Source organism: Ciona robusta, chromosome 12 (assembly GCF_009617815.1).
Source record: "Ciona robusta chromosome 12, ASM961781v2".
NCBI lineage: Eukaryota > Metazoa > Chordata > Ascidiacea > Phlebobranchia > Cionidae > Ciona > Ciona robusta.
In genome coordinates, this window is record NC_143246.1 from 5,707,312 (window position 1) to 5,724,492 (window position 17,181).

The 17,181-nt window shown below is 39.5% G+C and overlaps 4 protein-coding genes and 1 non-coding gene across 15 annotated transcripts in view; 4 read left to right on the forward strand and 1 right to left on the reverse strand.

Moving 5' to 3' along the window:
- The first annotated feature begins 412 nt into the window (after positions 1–412).
- On the forward strand, positions 413–4,560 carry LOC149727157 (uncharacterized). 6 transcript variants are annotated; one of them, XR_016386258.1, is made up of 11 exons: positions 413–955; positions 1,206–1,246; positions 1,417–1,544; positions 1,628–1,780; positions 1,865–1,996; positions 2,097–2,175; positions 2,339–2,371; positions 2,436–2,572; positions 2,865–2,999; positions 3,332–3,745; positions 4,268–4,560. XR_016386258.1 is itself a non-coding variant. In XM_089890549.1 (10 exons), exons 1-9 carry the CDS (start codon positions 621–623, stop codon positions 2,988–2,990), a joined length of 1,164 nt encoding a protein of 387 aa, XP_089746675.1. In that variant the 5' UTR covers positions 414–620; the 3' UTR covers positions 2,991–2,999; positions 4,268–4,560. The 6 variants fall into 6 exon arrangements, 1 of the variants encoding a protein (XP_089746675.1); XR_016386259.1 differs by having other exon boundaries at positions 3,332–3,715; XR_016386261.1 differs by having other exon boundaries at positions 2,436–2,558.
- On the forward strand, positions 1,026–1,126 carry LOC149727158 (small nucleolar RNA SNORD16). The gene has a single exon (XR_016386313.1). It is a non-coding gene; the product is annotated as a small nucleolar RNA SNORD16 (small nucleolar RNA).
- Positions 4,561–4,570: 10 nt separating the features above from the next.
- LOC149727159 (dnaJ homolog subfamily C member 27-like) lies at positions 4,571–5,746 on the reverse strand. The gene is made up of 5 exons (XM_089890566.1): positions 5,589–5,746; positions 5,309–5,451; positions 5,134–5,257; positions 4,998–5,080; positions 4,571–4,930 (listed from the first exon to the last, which is right to left on the reverse strand). The coding sequence occupies exons 1-5, from the start codon at positions 5,695–5,697 to the stop codon at positions 4,769–4,771; spliced, it is 621 nt and encodes a 206-aa protein (XP_089746692.1). The 5' UTR covers positions 5,698–5,746; the 3' UTR covers positions 4,571–4,768.
- A 192-nt stretch (positions 5,747–5,938) lies between these two features.
- LOC149727160 (NADH dehydrogenase [ubiquinone] flavoprotein 2, mitochondrial-like) lies at positions 5,939–10,363 on the forward strand. Of its 2 annotated transcripts, XM_089890563.1 has the most exons (6): positions 5,939–6,101; positions 6,377–6,502; positions 6,801–6,988; positions 9,374–9,581; positions 9,713–9,789; positions 10,145–10,363. In XM_089890563.1, the coding sequence occupies exons 1-6, from the start codon at positions 6,066–6,068 to the stop codon at positions 10,236–10,238; spliced, it is 729 nt and encodes a 242-aa protein (XP_089746689.1). In that variant the 5' UTR covers positions 5,939–6,065; the 3' UTR covers positions 10,239–10,363. The 2 variants fall into 2 exon arrangements, with proteins under 2 accessions (XP_089746689.1, XP_089746690.1); XM_089890564.1 differs by lacking the exon at positions 6,377–6,502 and having other exon boundaries at positions 5,948–6,101.
- A 1,736-nt stretch (positions 10,364–12,099) lies between these two features.
- Positions 12,100–17,181, forward strand: part of LOC149727161 (uncharacterized) — a 35,194-nt gene continuing 30,112 nt past the window's right edge. For 4 of the 5 annotated variants that reach the window (XM_089890484.1, XM_089890479.1, XM_089890481.1 and 1 more), the window contains exons 1-7: positions 12,100–12,785; positions 12,908–13,020; positions 13,464–13,566; positions 14,072–14,221; positions 14,604–14,806; positions 14,969–16,693; positions 16,811–17,161. In XM_089890484.1, coding sequence (XP_089746610.1) covers positions 12,239–12,785; positions 12,908–13,020; positions 13,464–13,566; positions 14,072–14,221; positions 14,604–14,806; positions 14,969–16,693; positions 16,811–17,161 — 3,192 coding nt within the window. In that variant the 5' untranslated portion in view covers positions 12,100–12,238. The remainder of the gene's footprint in view (positions 12,786–12,907; positions 13,021–13,463; positions 13,567–14,071; positions 14,222–14,603; positions 14,807–14,968; positions 16,694–16,810; positions 17,162–17,181) is intronic. The other variant, XM_089890483.1, reaches the window with a different exon arrangement.

A 17,181-nucleotide genomic window follows, 5' to 3' on the forward strand; every position in this document is an offset into this window, starting at 1 on the left:
ACTATGCATGGTTGAGTGGAAATTAGGTTCTTATGTGAGAGCAAGATATTAGAACCGTGTTGACAGAAAATTGCGTGTTTTGTTTCGGTGCGGTATAACAGGTGTTAAATATGTTTTGGACAACAGCTGCGTTTAGAGCCGTACAGATATAATACCATTTAATCATAGTCTAGAGCTATAATTGTATACCTTTGTCCCTGCAGTGAGATTTAAGCGGAAAGTAAACAGATACTCTATTCAAATTCGCTGCTAAAACCTATTTCCCGCCGAATCAACGGTACCACGCGGTCAAATAGAAAAAATCCTTTTTTCATTAGCTGCAAACAAAGCGTACTCTTTGTGCGCATGCGCGGAAACGCCGCGACCAATAAGACCGCGATATTCGATCACGTGGTGAAATGGCGTGGCTCTATCACATGGACGGTTACTAAACTGCTTCATTTCGGAAACAGATTCGAAGGTAGTTTTTTGTCTCTTTTTACTGCATTTTGCCACGTGGCGAGTAAAATAAGCTAGTGTTCTACGGTAGTAGTTTGTATCCTACGGAACAGTTACCGAAATCACGTCGATAAAGCACGAATCGACGTTTACTACGTACTAATTTTAACGAAGTTTTTACAATGGCGGAAAACGGCAACGACGACCCTATGCAGCAAACTATCGAAGCCGAGCCTGAACAGGAACCACAGCAGTCAGGAGAAGCGGAGCAATCCACAGATGAAGCGGTTGCTGCCCAAGAACCAGATGCCGTTAAAGAAGAGCCAAGTACTGAACCCGAAATTAAAGAGGAAGCTACTGCAGAAGCGACCGCTGAAAACGGGACCGATGGCGAATGTGCACAAGCAGCCGAACAAGTGAACGAGGAAAATACTGAAGGTGGTGAAGGCGATGCAGATGATAAAGAAAAGCATGAAGAGGAAGGGTCCTTGATAAATGCAACAGAAGATAATGAATTGTAAGTGAACCTTGCTTAATTTCTCACTGTTTATTATGTTAAATAATAGTTCTATTAAAACAGTTTTTGGTGCCATGATGTTCGTAATTTGCGACTGACGCTGCAACAGTGGCAGTGCCTGCTGTCAGTGAGCTGTTGTTAGCTTTCTGTTGATAAAAATAATCCTGAGCCCAACTCTTCATATGTTTTACATTAATTTAAAAGTCCTTTTACTATAAAAGTATTAATATTAATTTTTCTGACATTACAGGAAAATGTTCGTTGGTGGTTTATCATGGGATACTGAAACAGGTATAGATCTTCTTATATTTGATGTTTTTAATCAAAAACCGGCAATGATTATTACTATTCTCTGAATTAATGAAGAAACTTTTATGTAGCTTCGCTATGAGCTTATCTTTACATGTTTTAAAATCTGTAATGAATTATCTGGTTTTACAATTTAAGATTTTTATTTGCAGTTGGCTTGAGAGAGTACTTTTCCAAATTTGGGGTTGTTAAAGACTGCACAATCAAGAAGGACAGCAAGACTGAACGCTCTCGTGGTTTCGGCTTCGTTTTGTTCGATGATGCAGAAACAGTGAAGAAGGTTTGTGATGCTTGTATTTAAAAAAAAACATTTTTAAGTTTGGTTTGTGATGTGTTTACATGATTGTTTGATTCTTTTCAAAGGTACTGGAGTCAGAGAACCATTATCTTGATGGCCGCAAAATTGATCCGAAAAAAGCCCAAGCTCAAAGAAGAGATGGAAAGTTGTTTGTTGGTGGAATCAACCCAGACACTGAAAACGATGTGGTCAAAGAATACTTCACTCAGTATGGAGAGGTATGTGAAACTATCTGTGCCATAAAATTGGTGTCTTAATGGTTCTTGTTTTTTCTTTTTTAAAATTTTGTTATTCTATTACAGATTGAAGAATTTGAGCGACCTGTTGACAAGAACACTGGAAAAAACCGTGGCTTCTGTTTCATTACCTACAAGAAAGATGGTTGCATTAAGCTTGCCACTGCATCAAAAACCCAGGAATTGGAAGGTTCCAAGGTATGTGCCACCAAGTGTTTACTGAAATTCTCTAAGTTTTCTATGAAAATTTGTTTGTTTTAGATTTTATTATAGCTAACAAATTTTGTGTTTGTTTCAGATTGATGTAAAAGAAGCACAACCCCAGGTGGAAAGATCTGGACGTGGTGGGGGTAGAGGAGGCTTTGGAATGGGTAGAGGTGGGTTCAAACTTTCTTTAATGTTTTATTCCGGCTGTGATTATGAAAAGTTATCACTGTCTGAATAAAGTGACGATAACAACCGCATCACTATGTGCCTAATTGTATTAGTTGGCTGGACTGTTTTTGTTAAATTAAGTTTCTAAAAAAATTCTTATTGCAGGTGGTTGGGGTGGCCATGGGGGTTACGGAGGAGGTAAGATGGTGCATTTCAATGTGGAGTTGGTTCCGTTTCTCATCACATATATTTTGCTCTACAGGTTATGGGTATGGTGGTGGGATGGGTTACGACGGGTATGGGGCTTACGGTGGTTATGGAGGACATTATGGGCCAGGGGGGTATGGTAATTATGGCGGATTTCATCAGGGGGGTTACGGCGGAGGTAAGACATCGAAAGTGAGCCGCCACACTTTCTATTATTCTTCTTTTGTTTGTTTACACAAATTATTTCAAGCGTTTAAAGAACAATTGGTTATTTGGCTGTGATTATGAAAAAGTTATCCCTGTCTGATGACTATGAGTCATGACGATAACAACCGCATCGCTATGAGCCAAACACTAATAAAATTTAAATAAAAGCTTGAAACAATTTGATTAAAATTACTTTAATTTGTTAAGTTCATAACACCCATTTTATTTCAGGGTTATATTAATTTTCATTGATTTTAAACTTTCCTTTATTGTTCAGGGTCGGGGGGGTTCGGGAAGGCACAGAGAAGGGGAATGGGACACCAGAACTCCTTCAAACCATACTAGCTGGTATGGTAGCCGTGGTCATTTCCACGGAGCCTACCAGGGATTTCATAACTACTAGTGCTATATGGTGAGTAGTTTGAACTTTACTTTACAAGAACATCAGTTACTGATAATCTCCACGTTGATTCTTGGTTGGTTTTATTATTTATGGTTTACTGAATTTTAATTAAGAACAAATCTATTCTTCACTTGTCTAAATGTTGACACTGGTTATATAAGATACAGTTCGTAAACATTGTCCCGGTTTTGTTTACAGTAAACACAATGTATTGAAACGCAAACCAGTACATTTTTAATGCATGGTTCATTACACCTGTGTGAGAGTGGTGTGTAACTTAAGTTGGTGGTGGTTTGCTGCTAATTGCACATCTGAAGGATATTCTCTCTTTTTCCCAACAGCATGAAAGTAGCTCGGCAGGGGGGAAGCCAAGAGCTGCCTTGATGCTACACAAACATGCACCAACATACGTCACACACACATAAACACACAACACTAGCTGAATTCTACTTAAAACTGTTAATAATTGCTAACGCTAAAAGCTAAATCACAACCAAGGTGGCCACGTTCAGTATAAGTCAATATTATTCAAGCAAATATTGAGACATAAGCTAGTCTTTGTGATTTCTCAGTAAAGTAAAGTCTGCTGATAGCTTCTAGTTTAGTAATTTGTAAAATAAGAGTGCACAGCACAGTGGCCACCTTAACCCAAACCAAAAACCCCCAATACCAAGTTTCTGGTCAATTTTCCTTCGGAAGATGCAACGTTGGAGCTTGAGATCAAGGTATTTCACCTCGGATGGAACACAATTTGGGTAATCAAGTTTACCAGAACTTGGTTGTAAAACCAGCCCCTCCCAAACACATAATCATCTCTGCTCGCTCAGATAAAAAGCTTGTGTGAAGTAAACTTATCTTCCTGACGAGCTTTTAGTACTTGGTCCCTTTTTAAATGAACATTTATCTCAAAACGCTTTTATAGTGAGCTATGTGACTCTGAAAGCTTTCTGTCTAAGTTTTTTTTAACAATGGAGGTTCCTAAGGTGGTTGTGGTTGTTTCTCATGGTCTTGTTTATTCAATAATATCTTCACAAAAGTCAGTTAGTTGGTAAATTGTTGTCAGGTTAGTTGTTGCTTGTTCAGTAGTATTGGATTTACAGGTTCTGGTAGTTCTTGTTTAACTTGATTTTGTTTAGTAATCTTTGTTCGGTAAAGTTCTTAACTGGAGCCTCCCAAATTTAGAAAAAATAATTCAAATTTTAACTTTGGCAGTTTGCTTTCAGCATAAGTACTTCTAATTAAGTTGGCTCTTTGACTAAAATGATTTTATTTTTCAGCCAAAACCTCGTCTTCTGTGCGATGTCGGACATTCCAACTACCTTTCCGCTATGAAGTTAAATAAGAGGAAACCTTTTGTACAGTGCGGTTGACTTAAAAAGCACGACAGCATTTCTTTTATTATATCCTAAATATCGAAGGCTGAAAATCGTGTTCATTTGCCTGCCACTTGTTTATTTTCGCATTTTGTCCGTTCTTACATTATTGAAAAGCTATTTTGTTTTTTCATTTTGTTGTTGTTGTTATCTCAAAATTGAGGTGAAGGTGCAAATAAATTGTGCTTTGCCCCAAACTTGTAGCTGTTAATTATATTTGTTAAAGTAGTTAGACCAATATAAAAGTAATTTTTAGTTGTAGCCGTTCTGTTAATTTTTAGTTCTTTTTGTTGAAGTAGTTAACCAGAATGCAGTTCGGTAGTTACATTGGACCACCGAAGACCGAACAGTTTGATACTGCTCCGTGACGGTACGCTTTGTTTTGCCAGCGAGTCTGTAAACCCATCACTCCGGCCGATCCTGTGACTGGTTTCGTTCAACAACTGCTCCTAGCATGGTTGCAAACATGGCCTGTACTCCTTCCCCGGTCTTTGCTGAAGTTTCAAAATGCTTCATTTTACGTTCGTTAGCCCATTTCTTAGCTTCGTATAACGGGACACAGTTTTTCTAGGATATGGAGATTTAAACTGTTACTGGGTTTAATTTTAGGGAGCTATTCCTACTCGGTACTCACATTCGTTCGAATGTCTGACTTGTTCCCAGCTAACACGATCGCTGCCTTTGGTCGACGTTTGCCTAATTCGTGGATCCATTTCTCTATAATATTGCAGTTAACATTCAACGCACATTAGTAAACATTCTGTGCTTACCAAGATTTAAAAACGATTGTCGAGAGGTGACGTCATAAACCAAAAAGCAAGCGTCTATATCATCGAGCAATTCTTTTCTCACTTCGAAGTAATGATCGTCGCCCGAAAGATCCCACATATGAACCTACGTTTAAATCTTTTACTTGTATTTACTTTTACTACAGTTAACACGGACCCTGAGCGGCACGCCTTTAACTTCTTGCACTTTAAATCCGTAGTCCACGCCAACAGTTGCATGGTACGTCGGTGAGAAACGGCTCTCACAAAAATTCTTTATTAAGCAAGTTTTTCCTGTGCCCGAGTCTCCAATCGCAACAACTAGAACAAGAGCAGTTCAGAATCAGTAATGTGAGAAGTTTTTACATTGGATAAAGAAAAGCATCGCCGCGTCGTCGTCAACGCTTTTGTATTTACGTTAATGAAGTTTGTACATTCATGGTTTAACTCAAGAATACCTTTGGTCCATACTAGATTGTCGATTGTTTTCTTCACTTCAATGTTTACTTTACGCTCGATTTCTTCCACATTCCAGTTGAGCAATTCTTTTAAATCGATCGTATCCATAGCAGCGCATCTGCCATCTGCCACATGAATCCACCGGGCATCGACCTCAGCCATAGATACCTTTGTAAGGTATCTATGCTTTAACCCGAGCACAGAGATCCCATATAATATTTACTACCATAGAAATATTAACGTTCAGCATAAAAGTGATGCAGCATTCGCGATAATGTAAAAGACGATTAGATGTGTTAAAGTATTTGACCCGTTTGGACTGTCCAGTTCTGCTACTGCAGTTACTAATATGTTCTATTATCCAGACGCAAGTTATTATTAGTGTGTTTTTTTTTCGAAAGGTGTTTGAAATGACCGACTAAATTACATTCATATAAATAAATTAGGTCTACTGGATAATACTGTTTCAATCGAAAATGTTGTCGTCCTTAAGACAAGCTTTATCATCTGTGGTGAGTTAATTTTACTTTGAATATCATCAGTTAGACTATTGTCTTAACCTTTTTCTATAACTTATCATACTAAAATTATTATTTCATGAACTATACATTGTTTCACATATTTTTTTGTGTAGGTTAAATAATGTTTTAAATTATGACTGTCTCAAAAATTTAACATCAATAACTTTTGTAAACTATATTACATAAGAGCTTTTTTGCACCCTGTTTCTTAGAATGATGTATAAAATTGAATATATTTTACTTTTTAACTTTTTCCCATTACCCAGGCAAGACAAAATTCACGTTTGTTACACCGATCTACTGCAGCGAACAGTGGTGCAATTTTTAACCATGTTGATACTCCTGAAAACAACGCTAACACTCCATTTGATTTTACCAAGAAAAATTATGAAGTATGAGATGTCTTGTCTGGACTTAGAAATACACTTAACGGCCATTTGTCCACCCCAGTGGTTTCTTACGGGTTGTTTAAAATGTCAGCCATACCTTAAAGAACCAAAAAGGAATCACATAACAAAGTAGCATCCAAAGTCTAAACCATAAGTAATAACTAATAAGCACAGGGTGTATGATTCAAAACACCTATGGTATAACAAGTGTTCTTTACCCCAGCAATAAGTTACCTTCATCCATTTAAGGTATATTGTGTTTATGTATTGCAAACCTTCTAATAAAATAATATTGAAACAGAGAATAGAGGCAATAAAGGCAAACTACCCCGAAGGCCACAAAGTAGCAGCTGTCATGCCTATCTTGGATCTAGCCCAACGTCAACATGGCTGGCTCCCAATATCTGCGATGAACAAAGTAGCAGAGTTGTTAGATGTCCCACCTATGCGTGTTTATGAAGTTGCTACATTCTACACCATGTACAACAGGTAAGCAGGGCTGCGATTGAGCCGTTTTTCGCGAGCAATGCTCGGCGACAGCCGAGCTGGCTCGCGACACCTAGTCCAATTTAATTTATTTACATTTTATTGTCGCGGCAATAACTGTTAAGTTTAGCGACGTCAACGTCGCGAAACCGAGTTTCGGCGCGAGCCACGGTGCCCAGTGTCGCCAAAATCTACTGCAGGTGTCCATTCTTACGCGACTAAATGTCTGTCGCGACGGTTAGCGCAGCGTCGCTTAAATTTTATGCAGCGTCGCTGAAAAATCCAGGTGTCGCCAAAGTCTGGGTCAGCAACGAAATCGCTTTATATGAAGTGGGAATTCTGACGTGCGTGGATATAATACTATTAGATTTAGAGGACAAATAATATATCTTTAAAATTTGAGGTTTTTTATCACTGAACTCGGCGGTATACATTTTGTTAAAATGATTCGTCGTTATCTATTAAGTATTCTAAATCGTCGTCTCTCATTAGAACGCTCTTCATCTTGGATTAAATGCCAATTTACTCGCAAGAAAATCTGACCAAGATTGTTTTGGATGCATTAAATTTTGAATAAAAAATACGTCCTTGTATGTTTTGGTAAAATATTCTTTAGGACAACTACTTCGGCCTTCTTTGATTTAGTCGTTCTGGTGTTTCGTTCACCCACACCAGTGCACACTCAACAGGTATCTCTAGGTTCGTTTTAAGTTGCCAAGGGGGAATACGATATTAAATCAGCCCATATTAAATCATATGTGCGTAAATCAACCCGTAAGTTTTAATTCACCGCTTGCATTCGCCCGCGGTAGCAACATTAATCTATGCTACGCGTAATAAAGTCATTATTTACGCAGGATTTAATCAGACAAGCAGAATGTTTGTTACGTCATAGTAGGGATACACACGTTGAATATTTACGTCATAATACCGATTTTCGTATTCAATTATTGCCCCACAGGAGCTTTTTAACTAACTAACCAAACGTTCGTTGTATAGTGCGGTTCATATTGCCACAATATTTTGTTACATCACTTATAGTTGCAACACCGGTTAAGCAGACTTAAAACATAATACGATACGCATATTTCTGGAAAGTCTGTTACTATTTTTTGCTAACGCAAGTTTGGTTTACCCTCTGTATTACTGCATGAGAATTCAGTTAAACAAACAATATTACTGCTAAACAGACGATGTTTATTCGCTGCATCGCATTCTAAACGATTTAGGGCTCTAGCCTATAATAATCAACTTAAATCTGTTCCAGAAGTATTGCTGCTTTATATTTACAATGTTTTCCTCAGCCATAAGCAGTGTGTTTGTTACGAAATAGTGGGGATCCACACGTGGATCCATCACATCACAATAACGATTGTTTGACCTGGTAATTCATCACGACATAATAGCAATTCACACGTCGATTATTTGCATCATAATAGGAACTCGCATGTTCATTATTTAGCCTGCAGGTGCTTTAAAACAGGTTGCATTTTGCTTTTTCACGTCTGTAATTAAGTAAAGGATTGTCTCGTTTATACGATGAATACTTTCTACGCACGTGAAGGCAACAAGTATGTGAATACAATTTGTGTTTAGGTAAAGCTTGGTGGTCACTAGCCAGACCTATTTCGCCACTCTAGATTTCAGCTTTTAATTTGGTCATAACAGCGGATAATCATTCCGTAACCCTGGCGCTTCGTCACAAACCAATTGTCTACGATCACGAATTATCAAATTTCTCGTCTAGGCTGCTTGCCGGTGTCAAAACACCCAATAAACTTTTAAATTAATTTATCCCGATTTAGCGTTCCTGTAGTATGGCTCGGGAGATTTTTCGATCTTTTCGTCAGCATGTAGATACGATAATATAGATAACAATTTGCGCAATCAGTCACATATATGAAAAAGCAGTCGTATTGTAGTTTGTTTCACACAATTTTGTCAACTACAAACGATCGTTACTTTGACGCGCGCCGATATTCGTTTAGAGCTATACGTAAACGAAAATATGTAACGAAAATACGGCCACCGATGTGACGTATTATGACGTCAGAATGATTAATTTTCTCGCGACAATTTGGACGTCGAAAGTTGCGCTCGGCGACACCTGGCAACGAATCGCAGCACTGCAGGTAAGGTGTATTCATTGTGAATATTGCTATGGGAAGTTGTAGTCATACAATATTTATGGTGTTTACTATAGCATGACCGCCAAAAAACATGGGCATGAAAGTGTTATTGGAAACCACATTTATAACAATATTTCTTGAAACTGGTTTATTTGTATTGAAGTTACAAATCCTGTGCATCAATTTACTAATAAAATGCAGAAAAAATTATGAATTTGTGAATACCTTACCAATTCACCATCAAAATGTGTTTATTCAGGAACCCAATTGGTAAATACCATCTTCAACTATGCACAACTACTCCATGTATGCTGTGTGGCTCTGATGGAATCCTTGAAGTAATTCAAAAGAAATTGGGAATAAAAGTTGGAGAGACCACCAAAGATGGCTTGTTTACACTCATGGAGGCGGAATGCTTGGGTGCTTGCGTCAATGCTCCGATGATACAAATAAATGACATGTATTATGTAAGAAAAAATATTGAAATTTACTTACTACTGTAGTTGTAGTACATTAATGGGGAAAATTTACTGTTAATACAACTTATATAAGATAGAAATGTAAACTTGATTATTTTGTTAAGCAAATGTTTTTTTAGGAAGATTTAAAACCATCTGACATGGAGGAAATATTGGATGACCTTACCAATGGAAGAGAACCAAAACCTGGTCCAAGGTATGTTTTGTAAAGTATTTATTTAATTTAAGGTAATCTTTATGTTGATTGTGTTTATTTTGCCACCAATCACCATACAGTGGTTGTTTAAAATAGGCTTGCAGGAGACATCATCATATATATATCGAATCATCATATAATTGTGAATAAGGGTAAGGGCCCAATCATAACCTATATCATAACTTTATAAGTTTAAGTAGGACATTCGTGTGAAGCCGAAGTAGAAATTCACCTCTTTTTTCCAGAGATGCCATTTTTAGCACGAGAAGTGTTTGTAGAATCTATTTATAAATTCATATTTTCATTTCTGCTTTGTTAAATACAATAATGTAATCAAATGTTTTTTTATTCCCAGAAGTGAAAGGTTTGCCTGCGAACCACTAGGAGGTCTCACATCCCTCACAGAACCTCCTACTGGTCCTGGGTTCGGAGTTCGCACTGATCTGTGATGTCATAACATACATTGTGATGTCATAGTTTAAGGAACTTATCCTGTGTGTTTTGACTCTTTCTACAATTCCCCCTTTCTTTGTGCTCCAAAATTTTGGCGAAATAAATTTATTTATGATGAAAATGTTGCACATAACTCATTATGTTTTCTTATATTTTGTCTGTCCTGGTTAATAATTTTCTGACAAAATTAGTTGGGGAAGCTCTTGTTTGTTTTTGCCTGCAAGATATTGTATTCTAGCTCAATAGGGAAGTAGTGGCGTTAAAATTGCTCGTTACAACGGTTGACCCACTTCGCACAATGTTAGATCCACTAGTCTGAATATAAGGGCATTGTAAACCATTTCGGTCTTGCGCAGTCAGGCCAGTGCTACACAATAGTCTGAAGAAGTAAGTTTGAGGAATTGTAAGATTGAAAGCGAAACTGAAACGAATGTTACATAATTTCCTTTTGAATTTCTGGTTGATTGCCAATGCGCGGCCGTTATATCATCGAATTTCTGTTTAAAAATGTGGCCATGTGTTTTTGGGAGAAGGGCTCATGCCTGTTGCGTGACGTAGTTATGTGAATGAGGGAGAGAGAATTGTAAAAAGAAGGAGAACAAAAGAGAGAAAGTACGTCACAAGCGAGTCTAGCCGGTCAAATGTAAAGATAACTTGCGAGGTTAGAAGAAGAGCAAGGAGAAAAAAGAAACAAAACGGCGGGAGATTAGCGTTCGTTTTCTTACTCTTGTGTGAGCATGCAACGTGTTTCTTTAATATTTAAATTCTTTGCGAGATCAGGTCAGTCTCATCCGGGGAGATATCTCGGCGAGCGCGTGATCTGATTGGCTGGCGTCTCCACTCTACTCGTTCATGATATTATACAAGGCAAAACGGGGCACAAATTTGTACGAAAAGCGTTTGATCAAAGTCAACTTATTCTATGTTAGCACGATCTGTCTCGTGCTTTAGCCAGGTAAATGCGCACGTTCTCAAGCATTGTAATGAATATAATATCGTTAGGGTTATTTAGAAGAATTCGTCGAATAGCAAGGACAGTATCGTTGGGGTACCGCGGCAGTTTTAAAGGTACACGCGCAGTGTGATTTCGTGTTTTTGCGCTTCGGACTGTTCAGGCAGTCTCGCGTCATTGTTCTCTTTCGTAATTATGGCCGCCATCTTGCTTCTTTAATGCGTGGCGTATAAAATGAAAATGTATTTGTGCATGGATTTTACACTTATTGGTCGTTTATTTGGTCATAACTGAAACGTTTTAACGAACTTCTCCGCCTTTTCCCGCGTGGAATTTACGTTAAATTGGACTAGCGCTACCGAATTTATTTTAAACTATTAATGTAAAATATTTCTAAAATCGTTTTAAAACGTTTAAATATTATTTATTACGTTATTGCTAAGAATCTAGAGCTTGTAGTAATCCTCAGTCCGTTGTTTTGGTCAGGACTTAGGCAAAGGCTGAGTAGTTTTTTAGTTTACTGTACTATTCCTAGCACTTTACACAAAATATTTTAAAGTTAGTTCATATATATATATATATGGTATATATGACTATTTTAAAAAGTTTTAGTGTTAAATTATATTGTCCTAACTATACAGAACATTATTCCTATTGTAGTTTATGTCTGTTTTGTACTCTAAGTTTTACAGATTTTTTTAATTTTACAACTAAATTATCAATTCAGTAACGCTGTTATGTAAAGATATTACAATTTAAAGGTGTTCTTGGCATTTATTACAAGCTATTCATGAAACATTTATTTGATAAAGTGGTATAGGCATATTTGTATATATTTAATGTATTTTTATTCTTTACTACTAATAGCTAAATACAAATTGATTTTTAAGTTTACTTTTATAACTGGTTTTCTTTTGACCCTTTAGTGAAATTCTACACAAAGTACTGGCCGTTGTTAGATACACGGCAGTTCATAGTTTGTGTAGCAATAATGAAGAGATGTTTTAACTAGGCAATTTGTGTTGATATCACCCAAACTGGGAAATGTTCCGTGGAAATTTGCCAAGTCAGTATAACGGCAGTGGAATGCCAACCGGACAGGACTACAACCCCAGCTACGCCGGTCGTGGCATGCCTCTACCTGGACAACCGGGGCAACCAAGAATGCAGGTTGCGGGGCAGCCTACCAGCGCTGTTCCAGGTGCACAGATGTCAGACATGCACAGGTTTCAAAATGCAGGGTACCCTGGGGGATCTCAAGGCTACCCTGGAGGCCAACCTGGGGCTTATGGGAATGATCCTTATGGATACCCACAGAGTAAAATGATTGGAATCGGGGCCGGGAACTCTGCGTATCAACCTCTACCATCCAGCATGAGCACTGGAGTGCCATCGAGTCATATTTACCCATCATCAGGTGCCAATCAACCACGTGGTTACTTACCCGGTGGCACTGGAGACTTATCTACATCAGACAGCATATCCGCACAGCAGTATCGTTTTCAGCAAGCAACGGCAGCCAGCCACAACTGGCCAGGCGGGAAACCCTCTGGTGAGATGCTGCAGGTCTATGGTTCAAGCGACACAATCGGTGTGTTTATAATTGCAGTCTTAATTCACCATTCTAATATTCCATGGGTTACAATTCTGAATAATTCATAGGGAGCTTCCCGACTTGATGCATTTATAAACTCTTGAAACTATTTTTTGCAGGTACGATGTATAACGGCTCACAGTTCATGTCAGGTCCTGGGATGAGTGGTGGACAATCAGGGGAACAGTCGACTGGTTTACAAGCCCACAATCGATTATCGTTGACAGGGCAGGTAAGATATCTGTTTTTTTAACATACGCTAAAAATTTCTTGAAAATTTGTTACTTAGGCAACTTGTTATACTCTGATACAAGTTTTATATAATGATGGTCGGTGCATTTTGTGCTTACTTTAACTAGATCTATGTTTCTGATCGATACTACCACCATCAGCATTCAGCAATATTGCGAACAAAAACCATTGGCAAGTGGTTGCTGACGCACTTTTTAGTAAGCCACCAACTTCCAAGCCTGTATATATCTATATAATAACTTTAAGAACAAAAGTATATGCAATGTTTATAAATAATCTGGTTGTTTCCATGTGTTCTGCATTTAAAACTGCCGTACAATCTATTATTCCAAGTTAGTTGGCATAATTAATTCATGCTTTGACGTGTAAACGGCTTGCTAATTGTTGCGTTCCTTGTTCTGATCATGTCTCACTACGACACAGCCCTCCTCCAATTATCCTGGTGCCGAAACAGCTCCTCCTGGTGGTGGAATGCCCTCATACCAGCAGCAGCGATCCGCGGGGGCTCAATACCAAATGCGTCCTGGTATGTTTATCCCTGAATTATTGATTTAAATAGGTTTATTTTTTCTACAATATGCTTAACGAATGGTTTGTTCATGTATGTTCTATACAGTTTGCATATTCAAATTTACCGGAAGGTAGTAAAGCTAGGATATGAGTTAACTTTTAAAACACTCGACAAAGTATAATTACAGCCTGCTAAAAGGTGTTTATCACAGTAATATGTGCCAAACCCGATTTGGTAAGTTAGACAGCTCACAGGCCTACCTCAGAATATTTAAACTACCTAACAATTACCCATGTGAACCAATATATATAATATATGAGATTTGTTTCATAGGAATGTGTATCTAATTATTCCTGTTTCCCCTGCATTTTAAAAAGTTTGGTGCCTGTACTCACTGTCATATATAATTAGCCCCTTGGCTTTGTCATTGTTAGTATATTAAAGTAACCGTCTCTTTCACTCAAGTAGTTATTTTACTTTAATTATCTTCCAAGATATCTTATACAACCTCCATGTTCAGGCATGAACACGGCTCCCCCGACCACCCCAGGTCCCACATCCATGTACATGCCCCAATATCCCGGGCAAACCCCACAGCGAGTTCCAGGCGTTCCTCACACTTCAATGTATAGTTCCCTACAAAGGCCCAGCACCACTCAAATCATGTCAGGTAGCAGAATATCAAATATATAATCAATACCTAATCTGGTCAGCCTTAATATGCCTGTGTGTTTAAAGTAAATGTTTGGAAAGAATGATTGTGAATCTACTATCTCTTTCAACTAGAGTGCCATACTAAGTATTTCTACTTCAATGTCAGAAATTGATGGTTTCAAACTTTCAGTGTATTTTCTAAATTTAAAACATATGTAAATTTCAGAAGAAAACACCTAAAAAATTTAGTGCACCAACATGGATTACATAGTAGTAATAGTTATGGCCTATTTTTTTATAGAAAGAGCACCATTCTAATTTTTTATTATCTATCTTTTTATATACATTTATATATTATATTCTATCAATTTCTTTCTCAATAAATCCACCAAATTCAGGTCAAAAACACCCTGGTGGCACTGCCGGGCAGTACGACGATTCTGGCGTACAGTTGTCCATGCAGCAGCAACAGGCAATGCAACAACAACAGCAAATGCAGCAGCAAGGTCAACCCACCATGCAGGGTGGTGCACCTGGTGTACAATATCGACCAAAAATGGGGCCCAGTAGCGCACATACTCACCCAAACCAGTCGTCTCAGGTAGGAATTTTGTTTTAATATAAGTTTTCTGGGTGTTGAGGTAACAGGCAACGCCTGGCCTAAATCCCATGTCCTTAACAAGAACCTCATCCACGGAGAATAGAAAAAAAATGTGGTAATATTTTGTCAAAATCCAGGCACTTAAACACTTCATTGATACAGATGATGGGTGCTCCAACCCACCCTCTTCAGCAAGCAATGTCACCACGCCAAGGCAGTCCCCTGTCACCCATGCGTAACACAAGCCGACAAGGAACCAATTTACCCCCAGTTTCCCCTCAAATGCCATCATCAAGGACTACCCCACATCAATACCCCGCCCCACAAGCATCACCCCACATTCACCCACAAGGTCCTATGTCTCCCATTGGAGGTAGGTTACCCAGCTACTCCCCTAAACAGACAATGAACCAGCAGTATGCTAATGCCGGACCAGTTACCCCAAACTTTAGGCCGAATGTTACCCCATCAAAAACCCCAACCCCCCATGCAGATCAAGGCATGAGAGGGTTTAAAAGTCCAACTCACATGATGTCACCCCCACCCCCATCAAATCAAGTTCCCACACCTGTTTCTCACCCACAAATGCCACGCATGCATGCTTCTTACAATGGCGATGTATCAATGCAACAGCAGCAGCAACAACATGGGTACTACGGACCAACTGGGCGTTACCCACATGGTACCTGGCAGGGACCACGTCACCCAGGTCCCAGAATGCCCACTTCTCAGTCCCAACAAAGCCCCATGCGCATGCCGAGACAGATGATGCCGGGACAACCCCAACAGCAACGTTATTCTCAACCACACCAAGTCTACAACACAGCAGGCCCACAACCCCCACCTACAAGTGTGAATGCAACATCCCAAAGTCAGTATGGCTTCCAACAAGTCTTAGTTTCTCCACCACCAAACCAGGCACACATAGAAAGAACCAACTCCGTCACAAATGGGACTCTACCTGTTCCCTCAACAATAGCACCTCCTTCGCAACCTGGGCCTGCTCAAAACTCTGAATTTGATAATGACTTTAATTTAGAAAGTATACTAGGTGATCCATTAGACACAAGTGGTAGTTTCATGCAGCAACTGCAAGAAGTAGCTCCTTCAGAACCACCAGCTAACACTGAAGCCAAACCATTGGACATACCAGAGCCCACCCCTGCCACAGCAACCCAGCAAGTTATACCAGAACCCAAACTTCCTGTGGTAGAGAATCCACCAATTGAGCCGGCAACATTAGATTCAGCACCTCAGCCACCAAATCAAGCAGAAACTGCAATTTCTGAGCCAGATCAGCTAGCTGACAGTGAGGCCGCTGTATCTGATAATCCACCAACTGATAACGCCAGTGTTGCCACATCAGAAACAAATGAACCTGTAGAAAAAGAAGCTCCCCTCTCTGAAAACCAAAGTGAAAACACTGTAGCAGTGGAGCCTCCACCTCAAACTGCAGAACAAGAAGCTGCTCCTGGCATCACTGCAATTGGCAGCACTGCACCATTGAATGCAACCGAACCCATACCAAACAACCAGCATAACATGGAACAGGCTGCAACATCACTATCACCGGTAAAGCAACAAACAACTCCTTCCTTCTCAGGACCAGAACCCGTGCCAATATCAAGCCCTACAGCGGAACCAAAGACATCCAACTTACACCAAAACGCTATTTTCCCACCACAAACTGTAACCTTCCCCCCTGCCCCCACAAGTGCAGCACCCCCATTTCCGCAGTCTCCCCAAGTCCAAGGTGCTTACAGACCAGGAATGGCACCCACAACATCAACTGGTCACCCTGTGCGTCCCATGCAAGTTCACCCAAGTGATCCATCTTACTCCAGCCATTCAAACCAATTCAGGCCGGTTCATTCACATTCTGTACAGGTAGGTGAAACTCCATAACAACTTCACATATATATATAATTTGTTCCACTAAAAATTAAATATATATACCAACTTATCATTTATTTCGTTGAAATAAACTAATAATTTTTACATTAGGGAATGCCTCCTCGTTTACCCCACTCTGGTGCCCCACCTGGTGTTCCAACGAGCATGCACCCCCATGAGAACCCCATGGTTCGTGGCCCCCATTACCCTGGACTTCACCCCCAGCACCAATACCCACCTCATCACCCCCACCAGCCCCCGCATGGACCCCATCCATACGGATACGGACCCCAACCTCAGACAGGCCCCTACCCTCAAGGTCCTCATGTTCGACCCCCTTACTCACAATCTGGTGCACCCATGGGCCCACGTGGGTACATGGGACCGGGTCAACGTCACCCTTACCCTGGCCAACCTGGAATGCATCCCAACCAACAACAGCATCTACAACAACGGTTACAGGTTTGTGAGATATTAGAATC

Bases quoted from the DNA above. Each gene is read 5' to 3' on its own strand.
- LOC149727157 (XM_089890549.1), top strand. From the start codon at position 621: ATGGCGGAAAACGGCAACGACGACCCTATGCAGCAAACTATCGAAGCC. The intron at 1,545-1,627 runs GTTTGTGATGCT...TTCTTTTCAAAG, and splicing joins ATGCAGAAACAGTGAAGAAG to GTACTGGAGTCAGAGAACCA. The intron at 2,372-2,435 runs GTAAGATGGTGC...TTTGCTCTACAG, and splicing joins CCATGGGGGTTACGGAGGAG to GTTATGGGTATGGTGGTGGG.
- LOC149727159 (XM_089890566.1), bottom strand. From the start codon at position 5,697: ATGGATACGATCGATTTAAAAGAATTGCTCAACTGGAATGTGGAAGAA. The intron at 5,081-5,133 runs GTAAGCACAGAA...GCAATATTATAG, and splicing joins ACAATCGTTTTTAAATCTTG to AGAAATGGATCCACGAATTA. The intron at 4,931-4,997 runs GTGAGTACCGAG...TCCATATCCTAG, and splicing joins AGTCAGACATTCGAACGAAT to AAAAACTGTGTCCCGTTATA.
- LOC149727160 (XM_089890563.1), top strand. From the start codon at position 6,066: ATGTTGTCGTCCTTAAGACAAGCTTTATCATCTGTG. The intron at 6,503-6,800 runs GTATGAGATGTC...ATATTGAAACAG, and splicing joins TTACCAAGAAAAATTATGAA to AGAATAGAGGCAATAAAGGC. The intron at 6,989-9,373 runs GTAAGCAGGGCT...GTGTTTATTCAG, and splicing joins TTCTACACCATGTACAACAG to GAACCCAATTGGTAAATACC.